A 27,523-nucleotide genomic window follows, 5' to 3' on the forward strand; every position below is an offset into this window, starting at 1 on the left:
AGTTTAGTTAACTAACTAGTTAGCCTGGATCGATTTGGGTGAACCTAATTCAAGTTTTGTTACCTAGCTGGATAGCCTGGGTTGATTTGGGCAAATATAATTCAAGTTTAGTTAACTGACTAGTCAGCCTGGATTGATTTGGGTGAACCTAAGTCAAGTTTAGTTAACTAACTAGTCAGCCTGGATTGATTTGGGTGAACCTAAGTCAAGTTTTGTTAACTAACTAGTCAGCCTGGATTAATGTGGGCGACCTCATTCAAGTTTAGTTAACTAGCTAGTCAGCCTGGGTTGATTTGGGTGAACATAATTCAAGTTTAGTTAACTAACTAGTCAGCCTGGATTGAACTGGGGCAAACCTAATTCAAGTTTAGTTAACTAACTAGTTAGCCTGGATTAATGTGGGTGACCTAATTCAAGTTTAGTTAACTAACTAGTCAGCCTGGGTCGATTTGGGCGAACCTAATTCAAGTTTAGTTAACTAGCTGGTTAGCCTGAATTGATTTGGGCAAATTTAAGTCAAGTTTTGTTAACTAACTAGTCAGCCTGGATTAATGTGGGCAACATAATTTAAGTTTAGTTACCTAGCTAGTTAGCCTGGATTTAAGTGGGCAACCTGATTCATGTTTAGTTAACTAACTAGTCAGCCTGGATCGATTTGGGTGAACCTAAGTCAAGTTTAGTTAACTAACTAGTCAGCCTGGATTGATTTGGGTGAACCTAAGTCAAGTTTAGTTAACTAACTAGTCAGCCTGGATTAATGTGGGCGACCTCATTCAAGTTTAGTTAACTAACTAGTCAGCCTGGATCGATTTGGGTGAACCTAAGTCAAGTTTAGTTAACTGACTAGTCAGCCTAGATTGATTTGGGTAAACCTAAGTCAAGTTTAGTTAACTAACTAGTCAGCCTGGATTGATTTGGGTGAACCTAAGTTAAGTTTTGTTAACTAACTAGTCAGCCTGGATTAATGTGGGCGACCTCATTCAAGTTTAGTTAACTAACTAGTCAGCCTGGATTGATTTGGGTGAACCTAAGTTAAGTTTTGTTAACTAACTAGTCAGCCTGGATTAATGTGGGCGACCTCATTCAAGTTTAGTTAACTAACTAGTCAGCCTGGATCGATTTGGGTGAACCTAAGTCAAGTTTAGTTAACTAACTAGTCAGCCTGGATTGATTTGGGTGAACCTAAGTCAAGTTTAGCTGGTCTGGACTGAGTGTAGCAAACCTTAGCCTGGAAAAGCAAATCAGGGTCAGAGTCGAGCGACAGACAGCTAGCTTGGATTGAGATAGGATAAATAGGATGGAGGTTAGCTAAGCTCATAACTGGACCCAACACATCAATATTAGCTTACCCGAACTGATTTTAGCTAGCATATATTGCGCAGTCAGAACTGATTAGCAGGTTTAGCCAGCCTGGCTACATTTAGCTTTGGTAAATGATCGAAGATCGACAACTTTTCTATTACGATAATTCTAGACGTTCAGAATGAGTACGAAACCGTGTTTAGCTAGCTTAACGTGTGTGATATTTAAGTTATTGTAAAGCTCGCTTGACTGTAAACATGAACGTTTTATTAATCTGACCGAATGCCCTTGACATAGAGACCGCTGTTCCACGTGCTTCATGTTTGCTCAGGCGCGGTCAGGACTCCTGTGTGAAGCTTCCTAGGCTTTTGTGACACAGTAATCGAGGCTCAGTGTAACGGGTGCAGTCAAACTAGCCCTAGTTATATGGGCACAGAGAAGTCACCTGTTCTGACAGGCGTGTGTAAACTTTTAAATCTGCTGTAAATAGGAGGCACTCTGGAAACAGTTAGGCTGGCTTGTGATTGGTGTTTGGCCCCCTGATGAATATTTATTATTATAGTTTATAGTATAAATATCGACCTTTATCTCTATCTGGATTTTAACGACTAAAATTCTAGATAAATATTTATTTATTTGTCCTTTGAAAGTAAAACAGATTGAAAACAGAGGGATAAAAGAGAGAAAAAGAAAGAAAGAACAGGGTGGGGTGTTTATATTCCGCTCGTATTCGGACTGATACGCATTGTAATAAAGGTTTATGTATTATTCACTAGACTGAGTTTGTACCTGCTCCATCAGTTATCCAACATCGTTCATATTTTCCCCACATAAACGTAATTTATATTTAAACCTGATAACAGTGACGATATAAAACACGAACTAGCTTTGCTGTAGCTTAAAGGCCTGTTTCGTATTTCCAGATTCCATATGTAACTGTAACTCCGCCCCTTTCGATCCTGGTTATTTGGCGAGCGCTAGAATAAACGTTACGCATCGCTGAAGCAGCGGCAGCAGTTACGATAACGTCACAAAGTCGTCACGATAATCAGCGAACTATCCAACATGTTCACATTTGTTAAAACAAACAAACAAACAAACAAACAAACAAAAACACACAAACTGAAACTAACACACACCCCTGTGGTTCCCCTCTCCTTAGTTCGGGATGGAAAGGTGAAAGGTCACGACGGCTGACCGCTCCACTGGGGTTCGGGCGGCTGGCGCAGGAATTCCTCCACCTGCCGGGCCATCTCCATGGTTTCATCCAGATCGAAATCTCCGCCCTCGTCCAGCATGGTGTCGGAGCTACGAAACGCAATAAAAATAAATAAACAACCAACAAACAGGTCCTGATAATAATATGAATAATAATAATAATAATAATAACAATAACAACAATAACAAAAATAATAATAACTATAATAATAATAAACAACCAACAATCAGGTCCTGATAATAATAATAATAATAATAATAACAATAACAACAATAACAAAAATAATAATAACTATAATAATAATAATAAACAACCAAATCAGGTCCTGATAATAATAAACAATAATAATAATAAAAATAATAATAATAATAATAATCAATAATAAAATTAATAATAAAATTAATAATAATAATAATAATAACGGTAATAATAATAATAAACAACTGACAAACAGGTCCTGAATATTGAATGTCATAACAATAATAATAATAAATAATAATAAAATAAATAATAATAATAATAATAATAAATAAACGACCAACTATCAGGTCCTGATAATAATAATAATAATAATAATAATAGTAATAACAACAATAATAATAATAACAATAATAAGAACAACAATAATAAAAATAAATAATAATAATAAATAAATCACCAACAATCAGGTCCTGATAATAATAAATAATAAATAATAATACAATAAATAATAATAATAACAATAATAACAGTAATAATAATAACAGTAATAATAATAACAGTAATAATAATAACAATAAACAACCGACAAACAGGTCCTGAATATTGAATGTCATAACAATAATAATAATAATAATAATAAATAAACAATCAACAATCAGGTCCTGATAATAATAATAATAATATAATAACAATAATAATAATAATAATAATAAATAAACAATCAACAATCAGGTCCTGATAATAATAATAATAATAATAATAATAATAATATAATAACAATAATAATAACAATAATAATAATAATAATAATAATAATTAATAAACAACCAACAATCAGGTCCTGATAACAATAATAAAAAATAATAATAAAATAAATAATAATAATAATAACAGTAATAATAATAACAATAAACAACCAACAAACAGGTCCTGGATATCACAATAATAATAATAATAATAATAATAATTATTATTATTATAATAAATAAATAAACCACCAACAATTAGGTCCTGAATAATATTAATTGTAATAAAAAATTGTAATTTTTAATTGTAATTTTTTAGCATTTATTATTATTATTATTATTATATTTAGTACTAGATCACCTGGAATCACTAGTCATAAGGCAGGAATATGGCCTGTCTGTGTAGACACACAGATCTAAGGAGTGGTGGGCTATAGTAATAGACCCTAACCAGGGTAAAGCAGTTGATGATGGAAATGAAAAAATGGAAAAAAAGAGACAGTTCTCTAGACTGTCTAAATATTTTAATAATATTATGGACTGTAAATGATTGCATGAAACTGACTGACCCAACTTTTGGGTCAAAATTCAATACAATAAATAATGTAAAATAATAAATACCTCTTCTTTGTGCTGCATTTTACCTACTGTCCCAACCTTTGTTGGGAACTGGGTTTGTATAAAATATATATATGAATAAATATTTACATGGGAGGGTAGATGGTGAAGCTGTTTGCCTGAGTGACGGTGGGTGACGTGTCCATGAAGGCCGAGTTTCCTGAGGATTGATCAGGATTGTGTGAGGAGAACCTTGAGGGGTGAAGAGAAATCATCAAACATTTTCATCAACACATGCTGAGTAGTTAAATGTGTGTGTTACTAGAATTTCATCCAGTTACTAACACAAATGGCACCAGTTGGTGGAGCGACCCTTACATTCCTTTAGTAATGGGACCATTTGCGGGGGCGGAACAAAACGTGGAATTGCAGAGGGTGGAATCTCAGAAAAAGTAAAAAAAAAAAAAAAGAGAAAAAATACTCACTCTACTTTCACCACCTGTTTGATCTCTGGTTTGACGTATCCATCTCCCACTGCTTTAGCTGCAAAACACCAAATCACCTCATGAACTGACTGAGTAATCAAAATGAGTGGAGACAAGTATTCAACCCCTTAAGTTTTTGTTATTTAATCTACTTTCAGTGCCTTTATTTACTTCACATTTACACAAGTCATGCTTTTTAACTTTGTACCTATAAATATCAACAAGTACAGTCAGTTCATGACCACTGAGCTAAAACTCCCCTGTAATACGTTTCAGTACATCATGATGCTCCCACCATCATACTTCACTGTACGTATGCTCTTCATTTTCCTTCAAACATGACAAGCTGATTGACTTTGCTTTTACTTTCATTATATCTGACCTTTGATCTACTCTGTTTTGCTTAGCTGTTGCTCTTGCTGCTTTCAGGTCGTCCTGCGACTATTTCCGATTGACTTCTGGCTCTAAAAAGTCTGACAGCCTGTTGCGAAATCTTGTGTGGTGCTGTACTGTACCGACAGCTCTGTGGAATTTTCTTTAAGAGTTTAATCAGTTTAGGGATCCCCTTCTCGTCCATAATCATAAGCAAAGCCAGAGTTTTAATAATGAAAAATATTCCACTTTGTGCTAATAAATGCATTAATGTTTGCTTGTATTGACAGGTACAAAATTAAGACATTCAGCATATATATACAGTAAAATCAAAGTATTCAGACCCCATGACTTTTGCACACTTTGTGTTCTGGATGTAATTATTAATTAATACTCTAATTTGTTGAGACCTGTCTGACTTCCTGAATATGACTCTATATGATTTGTACAGCTGGATTTAGGCAGTTTATCCCATTCTTTCATGGCAGCAAATTGCAATCTTTAGGTCTGTCGACGAAATTTTTATGTGGTTAAGTCTGGGCTCTGGCTGGACCACTCAGGCACATCTACAGTCCTGATCTAAAATCACTCTATTGTTGTTTTGGCTGTATGATTCAGGTCACTGTCGTGTTTAAAGGTGAACCATGGCTCTGTAGGTGTTCTGAATATAACTGCATTCAATTCTAAGGGTCTGAATACTTTTGTAAAAAAGAGTGCTAAAGTAAGACTGGTGTTGGGATGACGTACAGTTGGGCGGCGTGCAGTAGCGAGAGAAGACCTCGTCTTTAGGCTGACTGGGATAAAGGAACAGAAGGTGGTTCAGGTCGCTGATGCGGTCGGCCAGGGAGCGGATGGAGAAATCTTTAGTGGTGAAGGGCATCAGGTTCCACACCATCCTCTCACCTTCAGAAACAAGTACAAACAATCTGTGATGCAGCCATGAAAACCATTTGCATTGATAACAGGGTAATAATGTACATGTATAATGTTCTAAATAGAGGTAGATAATTAGGGCCCTCCTAAATTCACAGTAAAATTTGCTTAATTTCACGGACCTCGTTTTTCAAAAATCACAAATTTTGAACCCTTTGATGCACAACCTGGGTCAAAAGTGACCCAACTGAGTTTTTATTTAAATTAACAATAAATTAATTTTGTCATTCAAGCTTCCATGAATTCCTCAATTAACTTGTTTTTGATCATCACAAATCCTTATTTCAGTTTTATATTTTTTAAATCATTTTTGTATCACTACCCTTCTAATGCACAACATGGGTCAAAAATGACCCTTATGTATTTACTATGGAATTTGACAGAAACTACTGACATTTGTAAGTGTTTGTAGTCAAAAACATATTTACTGATCTTTTGAAAGACAACCAAAGATTAGGCTCTTGTATCTTGAATATGTCCAATACTATTTGCTTGCTAGCTGTTTACATATTCTAGTATAGATAGCTTTTATTAGCTAAGACAGCAAATACATGAATAACTGAATAATGTGCATATGAAAATATTCTTGAATGGATGAATATGGGTCATTTTTGACCCATGTTGTGCATTAGAAGGGGTTTGCTTAGCTTGTGCATTAAAGGGTTAAAGAAACAAGCCACATTTCATGGTGGTCATTAAATCACACTCATAAATTAAATGATAGAATAAATGGAAGCTACAATACACAGCACAGCTGCCTTAATAGTTGAATGTAAACCTAGAACATCCAGCCAAATATGGAAATTCTCATCCGTGTTTTGACCCGCCCCCCTTTGCGTCCACAGAATTGGTTGTTAGTTTTCCAAACTTCAGTCACCCGAGTCGTGTTTTTAGCCACTTTACACTTTGACATCTTGGACATTTTGACTAAGCGATTGCTAACTGAATTGCTGTAGGATTGCTACATGGTGCAGATTAACCAGTAAACGTGAGGCACTTAAACGCTACGAGAATGAAAAATGTTGAACAGCTAAACACAAACATTAAACTTTGAATTTCACATCAAATTGCAGATTACACAGGAAACAACTCAGCAGTGAATTAGGTAGGGGCTTATTTATAACGCCAACGCTTAGTACAGCTACTCAATCCACCAACTGGTTCACAAAGTGTGCAGAATGAATGCTCAATGTACCAAGTCCTTGTGGACTTGCACATGTTAAAATGCAGAATGCTGATGCGAGGGGAAAGGGAACAACTGACACCTAAATCCAATATGGTAAAAAATATACAAATATAAAATGAAAACCAAACCAAGATTTGCTGCCTGAAATTGATCCACCAGTGCATGACAACCCCAAAAAAAAAAAATAACAGAGGGAACACTAATAGGGAAGAAAAGAGAAACCGGTGCTTGCATCCAGCGTGAATTCCTGTGTGAGGTTCGCTTGAAGGGATGCCACTTGGCCAAAATGGCAAAACCATAGGAACCAAAAAGCGACACAACACTGGCCTGACACGCCTGACGTAACGGGCTCAGGAAGAGAATGTAGTGCAGGTAAGACAGAGGCCAGGATTTAAAAGGAGCAAATTAACGCTTAATGAGGCACAGAGCCTGCTTATGAAAGTAACCTGCACTGTCAGGCATCTGCGCCTCCATGACTTCCTACTGACCATTAGTGGCATGAAAGGTGGACATGATACTGTTATCCGCACCCTCTGCCACACTATATGTTCTTTTTAAAGCATTTTACAACAAAGATGATGAGATGTTTGCATCATCGCCACCTATAGGCCTGGCATTCTGATGCAAGCGTGTTTAACAGCAAACCAACATTCCAATTCATGCCAAAGGTTCTCGATGAGAAGCTCTCTGCAGGTCCTCTGTGGGCACATTATCAAACAGCAAACAAAAATGGGAAGGCTGTCCACAAGATTTTGGGGCGTGTCTGCGCCTGGCTCACAACCGACGTTCCAATTCATCCCAGTGATGTTTAACAGGGTTAATAGAGTCAAAATAAACCTTGCCACAAAGTTGGGAGCATATAATCAGGTTTAGACACCAGTTACTTGCAGATGTGAAGGGGTGTTCGCATGATGATTGACGGCTGGACTGACTGTATGTCTGTACCTGCTTTATTGGGGTTCTCTGCCACCCAGGCGATGGTGATCCCTCCGATCTCAGAGTCGCTGAAGCGCAGCAGGAACGTCCCGTTAGGTTTGGACAGCAGCATGTCCTGAGCCTGCTGCTTATTCAGGAAGCCCAGGATGGCACTGCAACACCCACATAGTAAAATCTAGCATCCTTCATACAATCACTCACTCACTTTCTTAACCGTTTATCCAATTAGGGTCACTGGGGGGGGGGGAGGGGGGCTGCTGGAGCCTATCCCAGCTTTTCAATGGGCGCAAGGTACACAGTAACACCCTGGACGGGGTGCCAGTCCATCGTATGCAGACACACACACACACACACACACACAGGCAATTCAGTATCTCCAATTAACCTGACTGCGTGTTTTTGGACTGTAGGGGGAAAACCGGAGCACCCACAGGAAACCCACGCAGACACGGGGAGAACATGCAAAGACCGCCTCGCCTGGGGATCGAACCCAGGACCTTCTTGCCGTGAGGCGACAGTGCTGCCCATTTAGCCCAGCCTTCATACACTGTTTTTCAATTTACTTTGTATGTACTGATCTGGCAACCCCTGACTGGTACCCAACTTCATAGGCACGGGTCTAGGGCCATGATTCAGGGCCACGGACCTGCACTTCAACTGACTCAAGCTGTAGCTCATCAGCTAATTTAATCTGACGTGATCTCAGTATGATAAGTATTTGATAAGACAAGATTTGGGAAGTGGTACCCGTCGTTCCAGTGAGACTTGAGGTGTTTCTTCATCAGCTCAATGACACCATCAAACCACTGCCAGAAGGTAAAGTTCCTCCCAGGTAAACTCTCCTGGAAAACAAACACATGGACCTAGGGTTAGATTTCCGACACGCGTGTAGCCTGTTAGGATTGAACTGGTTGGTCTCTTACCCGGTTGAACTGGGACCAGGTCATGGTCATGCTGCGGTAATCCTCGGCGTTGTTGCTGGAGCTGCTGAAGGCTTTCTGAGCCAGAAACACCAGGTTCTCCTCCGATAAACCTCTCTCGCTCTGCACCTCCGACTTGTACTTCATGTTCAGAGCCTCGCACAGCTGCGGCCAGGAGACCTTATCAGGGACGACGAAGGGGACACGACCCTGCGGAAGGACATTTTAAAATCTGAATAAGCTGATCTTTCTACATAAACACATTTTACATCATCCTACACTCCCGAGAAGAGGGCGTGTCTACATTCTTAGATTCCTTAAAATGCTCCTACTGAGGCGCCTTAATTCAGAGTGATAATCTGACTGAATACCAGCATTCAATGCGACACGACTGTTTTCACAGAAAATACAAACATGGCGGACGAATGCGGAGCAACCAACAGAGTTCTTCTCAAATGTAAATAAATTCTTATTGATGTTTAATCTGTATAAAGGTGCACAAGTGTCGTTTATTTGTAAATTCAGGCTAATATATATATACCGATAAGTTATAATTGTTTCTACACTCACTGTCTATTCTATCAGCTCCACTTACCATATAGAAGCACTTTGTAGTTCTACAATTACTGACTGTAGTTTATCTGTTTCTCTGTGTGCTTTGTTCGCCCCCTTTTCATGCTGTTTTTCCAATGGTCAGGACCACCACAGAGCAGGTATTATTTATGTGGTGGATGATTCTCAGCACTGCAGTGACACTGACATGGTGGTGGTGTGTTAGTGTGTGTTGTGCTGGTATGAGTGGAAGAGACACAGCAGCGCTGCTGGAGCTTTTAAACACCTCACTGTTCCAGCCAACAGCGCCCCGTGGGCAGCGTCCTGTGACCACCGATGAAGGTCTAGAAGATGACCGACTCAAACAGCAGCAATAGATGAGCGATCGTCTCTGACTTTACTTTATCTACAAGGTGGACCGACTAGGTAGGAGTGTCTAATAGAGTGGACAGTGAGTGGACACGGTGTTTAAAAACTCCAGCAGCGCTGCTGTGTCTGATCCACTCATACCAGCACAACACACACTGACACACCACCACCATGTCAGTGTTACTGCAGTGCTGAGAATCATCCACCACCTAAATAATACCTGCTCTGTGGTGGTCCTGTGGGGGTCCTGACCATTGAAGAACAGCATGAAAGGGGGCTAACAAAGCATGCAGAGAAACAGATAGACTACAGTCAGTAATTGTAGAACTACAAAGTGCTTCTATATGGTAAGTGGAGCTGATAAAATGGAAACAAAGAGGTGGTTTTAACGCACGCTACTCTACTAAATAGTGTGTATAAGGTGCAGTTCCAATGGTTTAGTTACACACTATGTAGCATCCCAAACGTGGTTTGGAACACAGCTAAGTCCACATGAGTGAAAATGAGAAATAAACATGTCATGGCTACAGAAAATCGATTCGTTACCGGCTCAGAGAAGGCGTTGTCCCACAGAACGGTCGCTGTTGCGTTATTGTCCTGACTACCATGCACGATGACCACGACAGGCAGAGACAGGGTCTGCGGTGATTAAAAAACACAATTAATAAATGTTAGCACTGTGTTCATTATCCATCATGTTTCAAAATTTTTTCCCATCGTTGCCCCAACAACCCTCCGCCTGAGTACAACATTCTAGCAGACGCCCCTACCACACACGTCAAGCCAATTATCTAGGGATGTAACGATGCACCACAAGACAGTTAAAAATCGGTGCACATGTGCTACGATTCAAATCGGTTATTTATTTAAGATTAATCGATTTTACAACAGTAGAGGGCACTGGCGCTATTCACCTCGCCTGGTTGACGTCACTACAGGGTTGCCGGGTTCGGAATTTTCCAGCCAAATGTATTTATGTGAGGATACTTCCTTTATTTGTATTATTCATTTCATTATTTAATGTAAAATTTGATTCACCCAGTATCATGAATCGTATCGCATCGTGGGTAGAATGTATCGTTACGTCCCTACAATTGTCTATCCTTTTCACTGGCCAGTGGCGGATTCTTGGTAGGAGCACACTACACTCAAGTATTCCTCAACCGGAAAGCAGGAGTCACTGTTGCAGCAACCTCCGACTTGAAAGCCCTCAACTCCAGATCATCTCGTCCATCCCAAGTATCAACATGTCTACTCACTATATTGTTGCATCATTTCATTCATTCATTTATGGTCTGCTTTGTCCTGGTCAGGAACAGGGTGGGTCCCATTCACAGGGCAGACACACACTTTCAAACACACACTCACACAGACAGGACTGGCCGTCCGACTGGGGAATTGAACCAAGGTCCATCTTGCAGTGGTACGACAGCGTTAACCAATGTGCCCCTGTACCGCCCTGTTGTATTCATCCAAGTTTAAATGCATTTGCTGGAGTATTTACTCATTATTACTATATTTAGTATTTATTTTACTATATTAATGTTATTTATTATTATTATAGGTCAATTCAAACACTGATATGCCTGCTGTAAGGCACCCACTGCTATCAGCAAGCCAGGCGCCTACTCTGACATAAATTGGCTATGTTTGGGGGTGGGGACGAGGTCTTGTGCCCAGTGTTCCCAGTGGAACCTGGTTAATCACCGGTTCCACCTATAGTGTAGACTATAGTCTATAAATCAATTGATTGGAGGCACCCATAATTATAATAATCAGCATGTAGATGTGACCTTGACGTGGAACATGAGCTCGTTGCCTCCCACGCTGAACTGGGACTCGAACAGGACGGTGAACTTCTCCTCCGTCACTGACTCGGCGCCCCGCCTGTCCGAGCGCTTGATCCGCTTCAGAGACTGAACAGAGACAAGCAGAGAACCAATTTATACAGACTGTTCAAAAACAAACTTCAAAAAAACAGCAAAAACTCATCGGCTACATTTCTGTGGACTCCAAAAGACCAAAAATCTTCATTATGCGAGAACGTCTGTGGGAATTTGTGCCATGTACAGTGTATCACAAAAGTGAGTACACCCCTCACATTTCTGCAAATATTTTATTATATCTTTTCATGGGACAACACTATAGAAATAAAACTTGGATATAACTTAGAGTAGTCAGTGTACAACTTGTATAGCAGTGTAGATTTACTGTCTTCTGAAAATAACTCAACACACAGCCATTAATGTCTAAATAGCTGCAACATAAGTGAGTACACCCCACAGTGAACATGTCCAAATTGTGCCCAAAGTGTCAATATTTTGTGTGACCACCATTATTATCCAGCACTGCCTTAACCCTCCTGGGCATGGAATTCACCAGAGCTGCACAGGTTGCTACTGGAATCCTCTTCCACTCCTCCATGATGACATCACGGAGCTGGTGGATGTTAGACACCTTGAACTCCTCCACCTTCCACTTGAGGATGCGCCACAGGTGCTCAATTGGGTTTAGTCCATCACCTTTACCTTCAGCTTCCTCAGCAAGGCAGTTGTCATCTTGGAGGTTGTGTTTGGAGTCGTTATCCTGTTGGAAAACTGCCATGAGGCCCAGTTTTCGAAGGGAGGGGATCATGCTCTGTTTCAGAATGTCACAGTACATGTTGGAATTCATGTTTCCCTCAATGAACTGCAGCTCCCCAGTGCCAGCAACACTCATGCAGCCCAAGACCATGATGCTACCACCACCATGCTTGACTGTAGGCAAGATACAGTTGTCTTGGTACTTCTCACCAGGGCGCCGCCACACATGCTGGACACCATCTGAGCCAAACAAGTTTATCTTGGTCTCGTCAGACCACAGGGCATTCCAGTAATCCATGTTCTTGGACTGCTTGTCTTCAGCAAACTGTTTGCGGGCTTTCTTGTGCGTCAGCTTCCTTCTGGGATGACGACCATGCAGACCGAGTTGATGCAGTGAGCGGCGTATGGTCTGAGCACTGACAGGCTGACCTCCCACGTCTTCAACCTCTGCAGCAATGCTGGCAGCACTCGTGTCTATTTTTTAAAGCCAACCTCTGGATATGACGCCGAACACGTGGACTCGACTTCTTTGGTCGACCCTGGCGAAGCCTGTTCCGAGTGGAACCTGTCCTGGAAAACCGCTGTATGACCTTGGCCACCATGCTGTAGCTCAGTTTCAGGGTGTTAGCAATCTTCTTATAGCCCAGACCATCTTTGTGGAGAGCAACAATTCTATTTCTCACATCCTCAGAGAGTTCTTTGCCATGAGGTGCCATGTTGAATATCCAGTGGCCAGTATGAGAGAATTGTACCCAAAACACCAAATTTAACAGCCCTGCTCCCCATTTACACCTGGGACCTTGACACATGACACCAGGGAGGGACAACGACGCATTTGGGCACAATTTGGACATGTTCACTGTGGGGTGTACTCACTTATGTTGCAGCTATTTAGACATTAATGGCTGTGTGTTGAGTTATTTTCAGAAGACAGTAAATCTACACTGCTATACAAGCTGTACACTGACTACTCTAAGTTATATCCAAGTTTCATGTCTATAGTGTTGTCCCATGAAAAGATATAATGAAATATTTGCAGAAATGTGAGGGGTGTACTCACTTTTGTGATACACTGTATTTTTAAAGAGCATCTGTGAGGTCAGGTCTTTGTGTGGGCCACTGGAATAGTTCCTCCACACCAAAATCTTCGACCCAGGGAAGGCTGAATGAGCACCTCGGACACTCGTCCAGACCAGAGTTCAGCCTACTAAACTGATACCACCTTCAATCTCTTTTTATATACATATATACTGTGTATATATTTATATATACATATATATATCCAACGCTGATCCCTGCTCTGATTGAAGAGAACGAAGCTAACCCACGTCCCCTCCGACACGTGGGCAGCAGCCGTATGCATCTTGTCACCTACACTTTAACGAGTGCAATGCGGATCAGCACTGTGTACGGAGAGACACACCCTGACAGCACTCTTTTCCTGTCTCTGTGCAGGCGCCATCAATCAGCCAGCAGAGGTCGTAACTGCATTAGTTATGAGAGAGACCCCATCCGGCTTTTTAATATCCCACCCCTATTTGAACAACAGGCCAATCGTTGTTCATGTGGCCGCTCAGCCCAGCCGTCAGGCAGAGCTGAGATTCGATACGATGTATTCAAGATCCCAGCTCTGGTTCCAGCGTGTTTTACTGCTGCGTCACCTGAGCGGCTAGGGTTCGATCTCTTGATCTCCTGATGCTGCACCACTTTCTGTTATGGAAGGAAACAACGACGCACTTATCACCCCTAATCAGGGCTGCTGGTCATGGCCTAGCACTGATTCTGATAGGGTTGTGCCTCCCTCCTCAGAATAGTGGTATGAATACGCATCAGACACTTTCAGACAACGAAAAAAGAACCTCGATTTAAAGGACTAAAAGGAGGGAGCACTGGTCTGTAAAATGCGATCGGCTGAAACAGTGAGGTTTTCCCAGGGGGAAACACAGCACTAAGGTCCACGAAAGTGCTAAACATGCACATATGATCAACAGTAAAATGAACAACGTAAATATCTCATTTAAAACCTAATCAAATCAGTAAGTAAAATTTATTTATAAAGCACATTTAAAATGACAGTCAACCAAAGTGCTGTACAATACAAACATAAAATACAGAGCAATTTAAGAAACTAAAACATAAATAAATACTTAACAAGATTGCACAACACTTAAGGATTAAATGACAATTTAAAAAGGTGTGTTTTCAGTCTTGATTTAAAGACTGTAAGAGAGGGAGCAGACCTAATATTCAGTGGAAGGCTATTTCATAGCTTTGGAGCAGCAACTGAGAAGGCACGATCACCCTTCAGCTTCAGTCGTGACCGAGGAACAGCCAGCAGTAACTGGTCTGAAGATCTCAGAGGCCTAGATCCAGAGAAAGAGCTAAGTAACTCTGAAATATATGATGGCGCTTGCCCATGTAATGCCTTAAAAACAAACAAAATAATTTTAAATTGGATCCTGCAGGAAACAGGAAGCCAGTGAAGTGAAGCCAGAACCTGGGTAATGAAAGCAGCATTCTGTACAAGCTGCAGACGTGACAATGATTTCTTGCATATACCCAGATACAATGAATTACAATAATCAATTCTAGAAGATATAAAAGCATGGATGACCTGTTCCAGGGCTTTAGCTGGTAAAAATGCCTTGATTTTTGAGATTTCTCTGAGCTGATAAAAGCTGCTCCTAACGACAGAATTGACTTGGTGATCGAATCTAAGTTCTGAGTCAAAGATCACGGCGAGATTTTTAACTGTGGTTTTCACGTAGCTGGATAAGACTCCAAGCTTTCCAACGAGATCGTTTGTCAATTTAGGTGGTCCAAGCAAAAGAATCTCTGATTTCTGCTCATTTAATTGTAAAAAGTTGCTGGCCATCTACACGGTTATATCATTAAGACAGTTGCTAAAGCAGCTTAACAAAGACATGTCATTGGGTTTCAGAGGCAGATAAATCTGAGTGTCATCCGCATATAAGTGGAACGATAAATTGTGTTTCCAACACAATGTTTCCAAGTGGGAGCATATACAGGGAAAAAAGGAAGCATAAAATACAGAGAAAAAGGCGTAAACGAAGCGAGACACCCGACAAAATAAAGCCTATCACTCATGTTCACAGAGAGACGTGCGCCGGCTAGTGGACGATTACTGAACTACAGGTCTTGATACGCTTCTCGCAAGAGTTTTAAACAATCGCACCGGACATTCGGTTCTCCAGATTTAGTCCGTTAAATCGAGGTTCCTCTGTACTTGGTTTTGGACCCGGTGTGAAACGGCGCACACACACCGGGGTAAAGGGATGATGGGTAGACAGAAAGCGTGTGCTTTTCCTCACCATGTTCCTGAAGTGTGCGCTCAGAGTCCCTGTAGTTTGGTGATACTCCATGACACAGTTGTTGTTGAGGATTTCTCCACTGCTGTCACTGAAACACACACACACACACACACACACAGCTTTCACACACCTGACCTTTCACCTCCAGGCGGGTTTGAAATTGATGACATATATTTTGTAGGTGGCGCAGCAGTACGGCTGTACACTTGGACACAATTGGCCTCGTCTGAGGGATCAGGGATCAGCTCTTTGCTGCAGTAACAGCGACCCCTACTGTCTGGTTAAGGCGCTTGCACAATTGGCAGAGGGGTACGGAAAGATAGGAGAGCTGAGGCTAACCTGTGAATGTCCTCAGCCAGCACAGGGGGTCGCCAGAGTGTACAGGGAAATTGGGTATATCCAAACTAGAACAAAGAACCTAGAACTTTTAAGAGCTGTAGGCCAGGACACGCCTCCTTTGAGCAGACGCCTGTTTTCCGAAGCAACTTACTGTATACAGTTCAAGCGTTTGATGGTTAAGGGCCTTGCTCAAGGGCCCAACAGTGGGAACCTGGCAGTGGTGGGTATTGAACCAGCAACCTTCTGCTTATTGGTCCGGTACCTTAACCACTAGGCTACAACTTGCCCTTCATTAGACAGCAGCCGATCCTTGACGCTTGCACCACCGCCATGCTCCGACAGGTGTGTTGTGGCCGGCCGCTTCTTTTCACCTACCAGCAACGGACACTCACAGGGAGCCGTACAGCATACGGAGTGTCCCACTATGCCCTCTGTGAATCCCTCCCTCCCTCTGGCATGCTCAACCTGGCCAGGGAGCTTGAGAGCTCAAGATGTCACCAGTGGTGGGCCACCAGGGCGCCCCCTATATCTACAGAGAGCTTTAACACTTACCGAGGAACACACTACGCTCTCTGTAATCTCTGGCTGCTCGGACCACACCCAAACGACCGTGTCTGTAAAACTGTGTGTGTGTGTGTGTGTGTGTGTGTGTGTGTGAGACTCACTTCCTGGTGCTCTCGTTCTTCAGCAGTGCTTTGGCCTGCTGTTCGTTGATGATCGTAGCTTTAACCTGTGGTGGGTTCATGTGGACGTTGAGTTTTCCTCCCACCAGCAGCCGGACCGTCGTGGCGAACTTGGTCTGCGTCTTTAAGACCTGCGGCGGCTGTTTCTCTATGATGAACGTGCTGCGGAGAAAACGATCGCACGTTACGCATCCTAACACATTATTACAGACTGAACTAATACACTATGTGGACACCTCATAAGCTTAGTGTTTGTGCCATTCAATAGAACGTTCGTAAGGTCATGTACTGGGGTAAACAAGAAGGTCTAGCTCAATCAATCGGCATCCCAATTCGTCCCAAAGATGTTTCATTAATGTTTGAGAGTTAAAGCCAATGGAGTTCCTCCACACTGAACTTGTCAAACCATCTTTATGGACTTTAATATGCAATCAGATGTGGCTTCCACAGTCAGCGGCCCCACTTTCACACTTGCTGTGGTTAAAGAAGATCAAGTTCGGCTCAAGAAGCTCTGCCGATAGATTTTACGAGATTTGGCAGCCCTTTATAACTTTATTTATTTTTAAATGATCTTTAATATTATTAGTATTATTTATTACTATTATTATTTATTACTATTATTTTTATATTTAGGTATTATTTATTTGTTTCATTATTTTTAACTTTTTGTGTGTTTTTCAATTAAAAAAAGCTTATTTATTTTGAGTTTTTTTATTGTTATTCTTATAGTGGTCACATTTAAGATCACTTAATATTTGTAATTATTTGTAACTTTAAAAAATTTGTAATTATTTTTATTTATTTATTTATCTTCAATATTATTAATATTATTATTTTTATTATTTATGACTATTATTTTTTACATGTAGGTATTATTTATTTAGTTTTTTTATTGTTATTCTTATGGTGGTCACATTTAAGGTCACTTAATATTTGTTTAGTAATTATTTTTATTGTTTTTCTGTGTTATTCAAATCTCCTTTTGGAGTTAAAGTTTATTTTTATTTATTTATCTTTATTTATTTTTATTTAATTTATTTTTAATTATTATTATTTATTTATTTACCTTTAACTTTACTAATATTATTATTATTATTTATTACTATAATTTTTTTACATGTAGGTATTATTTATTTAGTTTTATTTAGGGATGTAACGATGCACCGGAAGACAGTTAAATATCGGTGCGCGTGTGCTAAGATATGAATCGGTTAATCATTTAAGATGAATCGATATTCACTTTAAACAGCAGAGGGCGCTGGCGCTATATTTTTTTTACACAAAAAGGGAAATGTGAAGAATTATTATGCAGTTTGTACCTATCTCGGAAATAAAATGACATCATTATGTAGATAAATTAAATATAAGCACAAATCCAGTATTTTATTTTAAATAGAAGTAATAAAAGGAAACTGTCATAACTTGTCTTTAATTTAATTTTGTTTAAAAAAAATCGTGAATCGTGTATCGTGAACCCAGTATCGTGAATCGTATCGTGGGTAGAGTGTATCATTACATCCCTAGTTTTATTTCTATTGTTATTGTTATGATGGTCACATATAAAGTCACTTAATATTTGTTTAATATTCATTTTTATTGTTTTTCTGTGTTTTTAAATCTTCTTTTAGATTAAAAGTTTATTTATATTTATGTATTTATTTTTAATTATGGGTATTATTTTATTTATCTTTAATATTATTATTATTACTAATATTATATTTATATTAAGGTATTATTTATTTATTTGATTTTTCTTTATTTATTTTTCTTATGGTGGTCACATTTAAAGTCACTGAATATTTATTTAGTTTTTTTTTTTCTGTGTTTTTCAAATCTTCCTTTGGATTAATGTTTAAGTTTTTTTATATTTATTTATTTTTAATTACAGGTATTAATATATTAATAGATATTTTTATCATTATTACAATTTTTTACAGTAATTAGGCATTACTTATTTATTTATTTATTATTTGGTCATAAATAAGGCCACTTAATATTTGTTTAGTAATTTGTAATTATTTACTGTATATTATTATTTGTTATTTATAGTTTTTCTGTTTTAAATAAACAACTTTGTATTTAAAGGTTATTTAAATATGTTTGTTTTAATTATAAGTATTTAGTTATTTCTCTTTAATTTTGTCACTATTTTTATTTATTATTACTGTTTTTATATTTAGGTATTATTTAATTTTTTTGTTTCGTTTTTATTGTTATTTTATGGTGGTCACATTTGAGGTCACTTAATATTTGTTTAATAATCATTTTCCTGTGTTTTTCAAAGCTTCCCCATAGTGTAAGTAAGTTAGTGACCCACCTGGTGACGAGCGCTGAGATGATGTCCGTGATGGTGGCGTTGAGTTCCTTGAGCAGCTCCTCTGTAGCGCCGGGGATGGGGAGCTGCTGGGTGAGGTGATCAACACGCCGGAGCTGCTGCCTGTTCTGCCACACGATGTCGGCCAGCTTCTCACACCTGAACACCGAGTCAACCAATCAGGAAACAGCTCATGTGATGGGCTAAATCCTGTGTGTGTGTGTGTGTGTGTGTGTATTTTCACCATGACTGCAGGATGTCTAGACTTCCTTCTGAAGGTCCTCCGTTTCCAGCCAGCTGTTGTCGTCTCTTCCACTGGATCAGTTCGTCGTCTATAATCACCGTCTGCTGCTTCCTCAACAGCGCCAGAGTCGTCTGATTCTTCTCGGATAGGTCCTACACACACACACACACACACACACACACACACACACACACACACACACATTAAAACCCCTGTCAACTCGACAAGTCTAAAACTGAGAGGACTGAATGATTTCTGGCCCAAACACTTTCAGCAATCGGCCAGTAGTATCGCTTTAATTATTAATTTGATTTCTGCTGCAACAGTGAAACCTGCTGTCTGGTCAAGGTCCCTGCACGAGTCCAAGAAGGAATACTTTAGCACAGCGTGTTTTTCCGTGTGCGCTACGACTCTACACAGGATGTAGGATCATTCCTGACAGGTAAAAAGAAGAGCCTGATGAGGGGGGGGGGGTGCTAGTCTGTGGTCCTTCTTTTTTTAATTATCTATTTTTCCCCCAACTTTTATCCCCATTCTAGTCGTGTCCAATTACCCTGATTGCTCCTCTATACTGATTCGACACCTTGCCACTCAACTGACTTGCGCCCCCTCCGGCACGCAGTCAGTACAGCCTGCATTTTACACCTGCACGAGCTGAGTTCATACACCGAGAGAAACCGCGCACGGAGGGTCACACCCCCCTCAGTGTTATTCCTCAGCCCTGTGCAGGCGCCGTCAGTCAACCAGCAGGGGCCGCAATCGCACCAGTTATGAGGACCTACGCTCCGACTCTACCCCTAACCCTGAACAACAGCCAAACGTTGTTCATACTGCCGCCCAACCCAGTCGGAAAGGCAGGGCTGAGTTTCGATACGATGCATCTAGAAACCCAACTCTGGTGCGCTAGCAGACTTTACCGCTGCGCCACCTGAGAGGCATCTGTGGTCCTCCTTGACCACCAGCATGGACTTGTGCATGAGGCAGAGGTGGTCAGAGCAATCTCAAGGCGGTGATGGTCAAAATACACATTAAAATGGCCTAAATCAGCACCATGTTTCACACTGCCGCTCTGCCTTAGCACCAGGGGTCGAATCCCAGACTGTGCTGACAAATACAGAAGGCACATGGTGTTATGTGTACAAACAGTAGCAACCCCTAATGGAAGCAGCCTAAAGGAATCATTCATTATCCATTAAGGAGTATTAGACAGTATGAGCCTGCTATGAAGACGTGACCCAGATGGTGTGTGTGTATCTACCTGTCTGTACTTTTGCAGCGTATTAGCCTCCCGTGTTAGCCAGGTCTCCAGCGTGTTCTTCTGGCTCTGCAAACTCGTCTCTCTCTGAACTCGTTCGGCCCGCGGCAAACTGGCCAGATTACTCAACTGGGCTGAAGACGGAGCGCAAGGAACAGGTAAAGGTGAGAGGGATTACAAGAGTAGCAAATAAACAGGTATGGCTAGGATTTAGATCGAACCTGAGGTTCTGAACCTGGGACTGAAAACCTCGGGCTTTCTAGATATTTAGAGCACTATGTATGTTTTATTATTGTTTTATTTCTATCATTATAGAATAAAACACCTTTATTTGTCATATACATACACTGATCAGCCATAACATTGTCTCTACACTCACTGTTTACCATATAGAAGCACTTTGTAGTTCTACAATTACTGACTGTAGTCCATCTGTTTCTCTGCATGCTTTGTTACCCCCCTTTCATGCTGTTCTTCAATGGTCAGGACCCCCACAGAGCAGGTATTATTTAGGTGATGGATCATTCTCAGCACTGCAGTGACACCGACATGGTGGTGGTGTGTTAGTGTGTGTTGTGCTGGTATGAGTGGATCAGACACAGCAGCGCTGCTGGAGTTTTAAAACACCGTGTCCACTCACTGTCCACTCTATTAGACACTCCTACCTAGTCGGTCCACCTTGTAGATGTAAAGTCAGAGACGATCGCTCATCTATTGCTGCTGTTTGAGTCGGTCATCTTCGAGACATTCAGCAGTGGTCACAGGACGCTGCCCACGGGGCGCTGTTGGCTGTATGTTTTTGGTTGGTGGACGATTCTCAGTCCAGCAGTGACTGTGAGGTGTTTAAAAACTCCAGCAGCGCTGCTGTGTCTGATCCACTCACCACTCATACCAGCACAACACACACTAACACACCACCACCATGTCAGTGTCACTGCAGTGCTGAGAATGATCCACCACCTAAATAATACCTGCTCTGTGGTGGTCCTGACCACTGAAGAACAGCATGAAAGGGGGTTAACAAAGTATACAGAGAAACAGATGGACTACAGTCAGTAATTGTAGAACTACAAAGTGCTTCTATATGGTAAGTGGAGCTGATAAAATGGACAGTGAGTGTAGAAACAAGGAGGTGGTTTTAATGTTATGGCTGGTTTATTGCTTAATCTTCTCCATGTAACTGTTGTTCGTGCTGCTTTCAGGTCATCCTGCAACTGGCTTTTTTCTTACTGTCCTTGTGATTAGTCTGAGTGCATGCATTGTGTGTGTGTGTGTGTGTGTGTGTGTGTGTGTGTACCCTGTATCCTCAGGCTCTCCTGATACTGGATGATGAAGTACTCCTGGTTGTGCTGCAGTTTGCGCAGGTCGTTCTCCGTCTCCTGAGTCATGACCCGCAGCTCCTCGAACGTCTGGTTGATCTGCTGGTATTTCTGAGGCGTGCCGTCTGCAGCTCCGCCTCCTGCCGAGTTCACCTGCCAGTCAAAAAAGAACACACATAGCAAAGAGGATGAACAGGACGTGTTTAAACCTGCGGTCAGGATTTAACCCGGAGCTGAAGGGGTTGGATGTTACTTACGTTTGAGGCCTCCTGTACGAGTCGCTGCTCTGTGTAGAGGATGTGTTTGATGCATCGCACCAGCTCCATGGGACACGCCTCATATGTGTTCTATGTGTACAAACATACAGTGAGCAAAGGAGGTATCCAAACACTTCCAGAACTAAAATCTAAACTAAAAAAAGATATAAAAGACGGCCGCACATGGAAAGTTAAAAGAACCACAAATCATCCCCAGACAGACGCAACTTTCGTGACTGCACAACATTCTCATGCACAACTAATGATTAAAAAAAGTGAAAGAGAAGCCAGCAGTCGCTTGAAATTGGATGCTTTAATGTTTAAGTCAAACAAAAGTACAACTTAGATCCAGTCAAAGTGTCCAGGCTAACTCCTGTCCACCTTAAAAAGCACCTACAATGGGCACACAGGCATCGTACCCGGACTTCGGTCCGACAGAGCCCGTTTTATCCAAGATCATGTGACCGGCTGGCTGCCTGTGCGATGTTTATCCCCAAAAAAGATTCACCTAGCAATGTCACTCACTTCCTTTTCCAGCGGTTTTCATCTAAGCCGAGACCAGAGTAAGGGCTATAAGGACTCAGACCAACCGCAACCTCCACAGCTTCCTGCCTCCCTGATTCCTACATCCCTGTGTTAAACTACTTTAATACACTTCCAGTAAGGCCACACAATTCCCCTGCACACATATGCACCCTACTACATAGCAAAGTAATAATAATATTACTATTATTACAATATAATAAATAATATTCACTTCAATTTCTCCAATGCACATTTTTCTACTTGAATTACTTAGTTTGTAATGTAGTGTTAATTTTTGTTTAGATAAATGTCTATGTTTATATTATTTTACTACATCTAAACGTTGACTCCTGCACCAAGAGAAATTCCTTGTAGACCTGGTACTTAGCGAATATTAAAGATTCTGATTCTGATGTACAGGAGTCGAAGGAACTACAAGTAAGTAAAGTCTTGGTACCAGATACCACAGGACTCCTTCAGATGTCTCGGCAGGTCTATTTTTTTTTTAATATCATGGCTTGTCACGTGTTCATACCTTTAGCTGGGAAGAATAATGGCCCAGTTTGATCTTGAGCAGGAAGCCGTCCTCTCCCACCTGATGCTCGGCTTTCCTCTGCAGCTCCTGAATCAGATTTTCCAGTAAACGCTTGGCCTTCAACTCCTCCTGCTGCTTCTCCACATCTATAGCATCCCTGTGTACACACCAGAAGTATTTGGACACTCCTTCTAACGATAGTGCTCGGCTGTGGCACCCACTGCTAAGAGGTGTATACATTTATCAATGATATGCTTCCAACTTTGTGGTACCGGTTTCTGATTGTTCCCTTTGGGATGAACTGGAACAATGACATGCTCACAAACGCTCTTTTGACCAACCAGCCAGAGATTCCCACACACACACACTTCAAAAGCTTGTGAAAAGACATTGATGTAGCCGCAAATTGAGGAAGAATGGTTATTCTATTTTTCTATTATAATGTCGCCAATGTCGGACTCTAGCCTAAAGACTCGTGACTCGAGTCGGACTCTAGCCTAAAGACTCGTGACTCGACTCGGACTCTAGCCTAAAGACTCGTGACTCGACTCGGACTCTAGCCTAAAGACTCGTGACTCGACTAGTGACTCGACTCGGACTCTAGCCTAAAGACTCGTGACTCGACTAGTGACTCGACTCGGATTCTAGCCTAAAGACTCGTGACTCGACTCGGACTCTAGCCTAAAGACTCGTGACTCGACTCGGAACTCTAGCCTAAAGACTCGTGACTCGACTCGGACTCTAGCCTAAAGACTCGTGACTCGACTCGGACTCGAGTCGGACTCTAGCCTAAAGACTCGTGACTCGACTCGGACTCTAGCCTAAAGACTCGTGACTCGACTCGGACTCTAGCCTAAAGACTCGTGACTCGACTCGGACTCTAGCCTAAAGACTCGTGACTCGAGTCGGACTCTAGCCTAAAGACTCGTGACTCGAGTCGGACTCTAGCCTAAAGACTCGTGACTCGACTCGTGACTCGACTCGGACTCTAGCCTAAAGACTCGTGACTCAACTCGGACTCTAGCCTAAAGACTCGTGACTCAACTCGGACTCTAGCCTAAAGACTCGTGACTCGACTCGGACTCTAGCCTAAAGACTCGTGACTCGACTCAGACTTTAGCCTAAAGACTCGTGACTCGACTCGGACTCTAGCCTAAAGACTCATGACTTGACTCGGACTCTAGCCTAAAGACTCGTGACTCGTGACTCGACTCGGACTCTAGCCTAAAGACTCATGACTTGACTCGGACTCTAGCCTAAAGACTCGTGACTCGACTCGGACTCTAGCCTAAAGACTCATGACTTGACTCTGACTCTAGCCTAAACACTCGTGACTCGACTCGGACTTGTGCACATCTCTGGTTCAGACGTCCACATACCTTTGGCCATATAGTGCACATTACACACACAGACCATATTTACACTTGATAACTTGAATTGTAAGTTGCTTCAGGCTGCCAATTGTGCAAATGCCCACAGTCAAGCAAGCTTCATTTTACCAAGTAGGTTAAGGTTACAGTTGGAACACTGGGCGCATGGCAAGTATACACACTTGACAATGTCTATCACAGGGCAACACACACTCACACAAGCACTTTTTTTTTTTACCAGTCACACCTAGCTAGAGCCCTTCTAGATAAACCCTTCACGGACATTTAAAAGTCCTTGCAGTGACCGGTGGCAAATATCAAATATCAAAGTGACCCATGTGACCGTCACTCACCAGGGCTGTGACTCAATCCACTGAGAAAGGTAATGGCGCACTTCGATGGGGAAGTGCTGGCCATAGAGAGCCTGCATCTGGAGCAAAGCATCGCCCTGTAACTGCTGAGCCTTGATCCACAGTGCCATCTCGACCTGAGAGAGAGAGAGAGAGAGAGAGAGAGAGAGAGAGAGAGAGAGAGAGAGAGAGAGGCATTTTTAATTCAGATCTGTACTCCATTTATAGACTGTGCCTAATACACTATCTAGTGAACTATACACCCTACCTAGTGCACTATACTCTCTGGTCTAGTGCACTATTAACCTTCTCTGGTGCACTACACACTCTATCTAGTGCACTATACTGTCCGGTTTAGTGTACTATAAATTTTTTCTGGTGTACAATACAGTGCAGTGCACTACACACCCTATCTGGTGCACTATTCCCTTCGGTCTAGTGCACTATACACCTCTTCTGGTGCAGAATACAGTGCAGTGCACTACACACCCTATCCAGTGCACTATACTGTCCGGTTTAGAGCACTATACACCCTCTCTGGTGTATGACACAGTGCAGTGCACTATACACCCTATCTAGTGCATTACACTCTCTGGTTTGGTGCCCTATACACCTTCTGTGGTGCACAATACAATGCAGTGCACTACACACCCAATGTAGTGCAGCATTCTCTCCGGTCTAGTGCACTATACACCCTATCCTGTGAATTTACCCTCTCTAATGCACTATGTATCATATTTAGCTTTAATTAGTGCACAACACCCTAACTAAAGCTCTAAACTCTCCGGTCTAGTGCAGTATACACCTTGTCTGGTACACAATAAAGCCTTTTTAGTGCACTATGCACTCTATATAATGCCTAACACACCCTATCTAGTGCACTACACACTCTATCCAGTGCACTATTCACCCAGGCTAGTGCCTGATAATTCAATTAGTGAACTACACACCCTATATAAAGTACAGTACACCCTATCCAGTAACCTATACTCTCCAGTCTAGTACACTATACACCTTGTCGGGTGCACAATAAACCCCATTTTATTGCGCTATACATTGTCTAGTGCACTATTCACCCAGTCTAGTGCCTAATACACCCTATCCTGTGAACTATTCACCCTGTCCAATGCACTGTTTATCATTTTTAGCTTAAATTAGTGCACTACACACCCTGTCTAGTGCACAACACACCCTATCCAGTGCACTATTCACCCGGTCTATTGCCCAGTACACCCTGAACAGTGCACTATTCACCCAGTCTAGTGCCTGATGAATAAATAAGAGCACTACACACCCTATATATAGTACAATACACCCTATCCAGTACCTTTACTCTCCAGTCTAGTACACTATACACCTTGTCCGGTGCACAATAAACCCCATTTTATTGCACTATACATTGTCTAGTGCACTATTCACCCAGTCCAGTGCCTAATACACCCTATAAAATGTACAATACACTCTGTCTAATGCACTATGTATCATTTTAGCTGAAGTTAGTACACTACACACCCTATCTAATGTACAGTACACCCTATCCAGTGAACTATTCACCCTGTCCAATGCACTATGTATCATTTTTAGCTTAAATTAGTGCACTACACACCCTATCTAATGTACAATACACCCTTTCTAAAACATTATACACTCTCTCTGGTGCACAACACACCGAATCGAATGCACTGCATGTCCTATTTGGCCCAATTACGTGCACTTTACACCCTGTTTAGTGCACAACACACTCCATCTAGTGCACTATACACCCTGTCTAATGCAATATGCATCCTATTTAGCCCAATTTAGTGTAATATACATCTTATGTAGTGAACTAGATGTCCGGTGGCAGGACATGTCATTCAAAACATGTACTCCAACAGTATATCTAAGTATTATAGGTTAGCTTACTAAGCTAACAATGCTAATACATGTCATAATCCGACAGAATAGTTAAATTAAGGAGAAGTTATGACGTTATAATAGAGTTAAAGGCAATATGGGTCAATTTGCTGTAGCAAATACATTGTGTGAATATAGATTAGCTCATGCAGTTATACACAAACAAATCGAAATGGCTATGACAGCAAGTTAGCTTAGCATAGTGTAGCATAGCATACCTCTACCGTTTTATAGCCAAATAACGTTCATATTTGCGGAATAGAATTAAATTCGAGTTAATGACAATCTATTGTTATTACACTTTCATTTTCATTAAATAAACAGCAGTATTTTTGTAAAAGTCGGTCAGTCCGAAGGGCGTTTTGTGACTATGCTATGCTATGTAATGCTAACAGGCTGAGTTAATGTGACTATGCTAAGCTAAAGGGAAACATCAGCGCCGAACATACATTTATTCAGATCCAGTGAGGCATGATATAGATTTTTGACTGTAATCAGATGCTCTTACCGATCAGATGAGTCTGATTATTCTGATCCAGCTTTTACTCCATCAATCACACTGAGAATATGAATAAACTCTGCCATCAACTCAGCTGTGTTTACAGGTTTCCGGAATAACTGTGTATGCGTGTGTGTACATTTGTACATACATTCTTGTGGGTGTGTGTGGGTGTGTGCATGTTAAAACTTAACTGTATATTGTTCCTCTCACCTGCAGACAAAGACCAACACAACAAACCCAC

At 41.2% G+C, this 27,523-nt stretch overlaps 1 protein-coding gene across 1 annotated transcript; it reads right to left on the reverse strand.

Annotated features, from left to right (window-relative positions):
• Positions 1-1,272: 1,272 nt before the first annotated feature.
• Positions 1,273-27,369, reverse strand: stat5b (signal transducer and activator of transcription 5b). Its single transcript, XM_063003898.1, has 19 exons — positions 27,289-27,369; positions 24,888-25,021; positions 23,165-23,321; positions 22,105-22,194; positions 21,826-22,000; positions 20,532-20,662; positions 19,274-19,425; positions 19,033-19,188; positions 16,698-16,877; positions 15,694-15,781; positions 11,573-11,695; positions 10,326-10,418; positions 8,862-9,068; positions 8,686-8,780; positions 7,948-8,090; positions 5,631-5,786; positions 4,512-4,569; positions 4,177-4,278; positions 1,273-2,610 (listed from the first exon to the last, which is right to left on the reverse strand). The coding sequence occupies exons 2-19, from the start codon at positions 25,013-25,015 to the stop codon at positions 2,487-2,489; spliced, it is 2,358 nt and encodes a 785-aa protein (XP_062859968.1). The 5' UTR covers positions 25,016-25,021; positions 27,289-27,369; the 3' UTR covers positions 1,273-2,486.
• Positions 27,370-27,523: the final 154 nt, after the last annotated feature.

The sequence above is a fragment of the Trichomycterus rosablanca genome, chromosome 10 (assembly GCF_030014385.1).
Source record: "Trichomycterus rosablanca isolate fTriRos1 chromosome 10, fTriRos1.hap1, whole genome shotgun sequence".
In the NCBI taxonomy this organism is placed as follows: domain Eukaryota; kingdom Metazoa; phylum Chordata; class Actinopteri; order Siluriformes; family Trichomycteridae; genus Trichomycterus; species Trichomycterus rosablanca.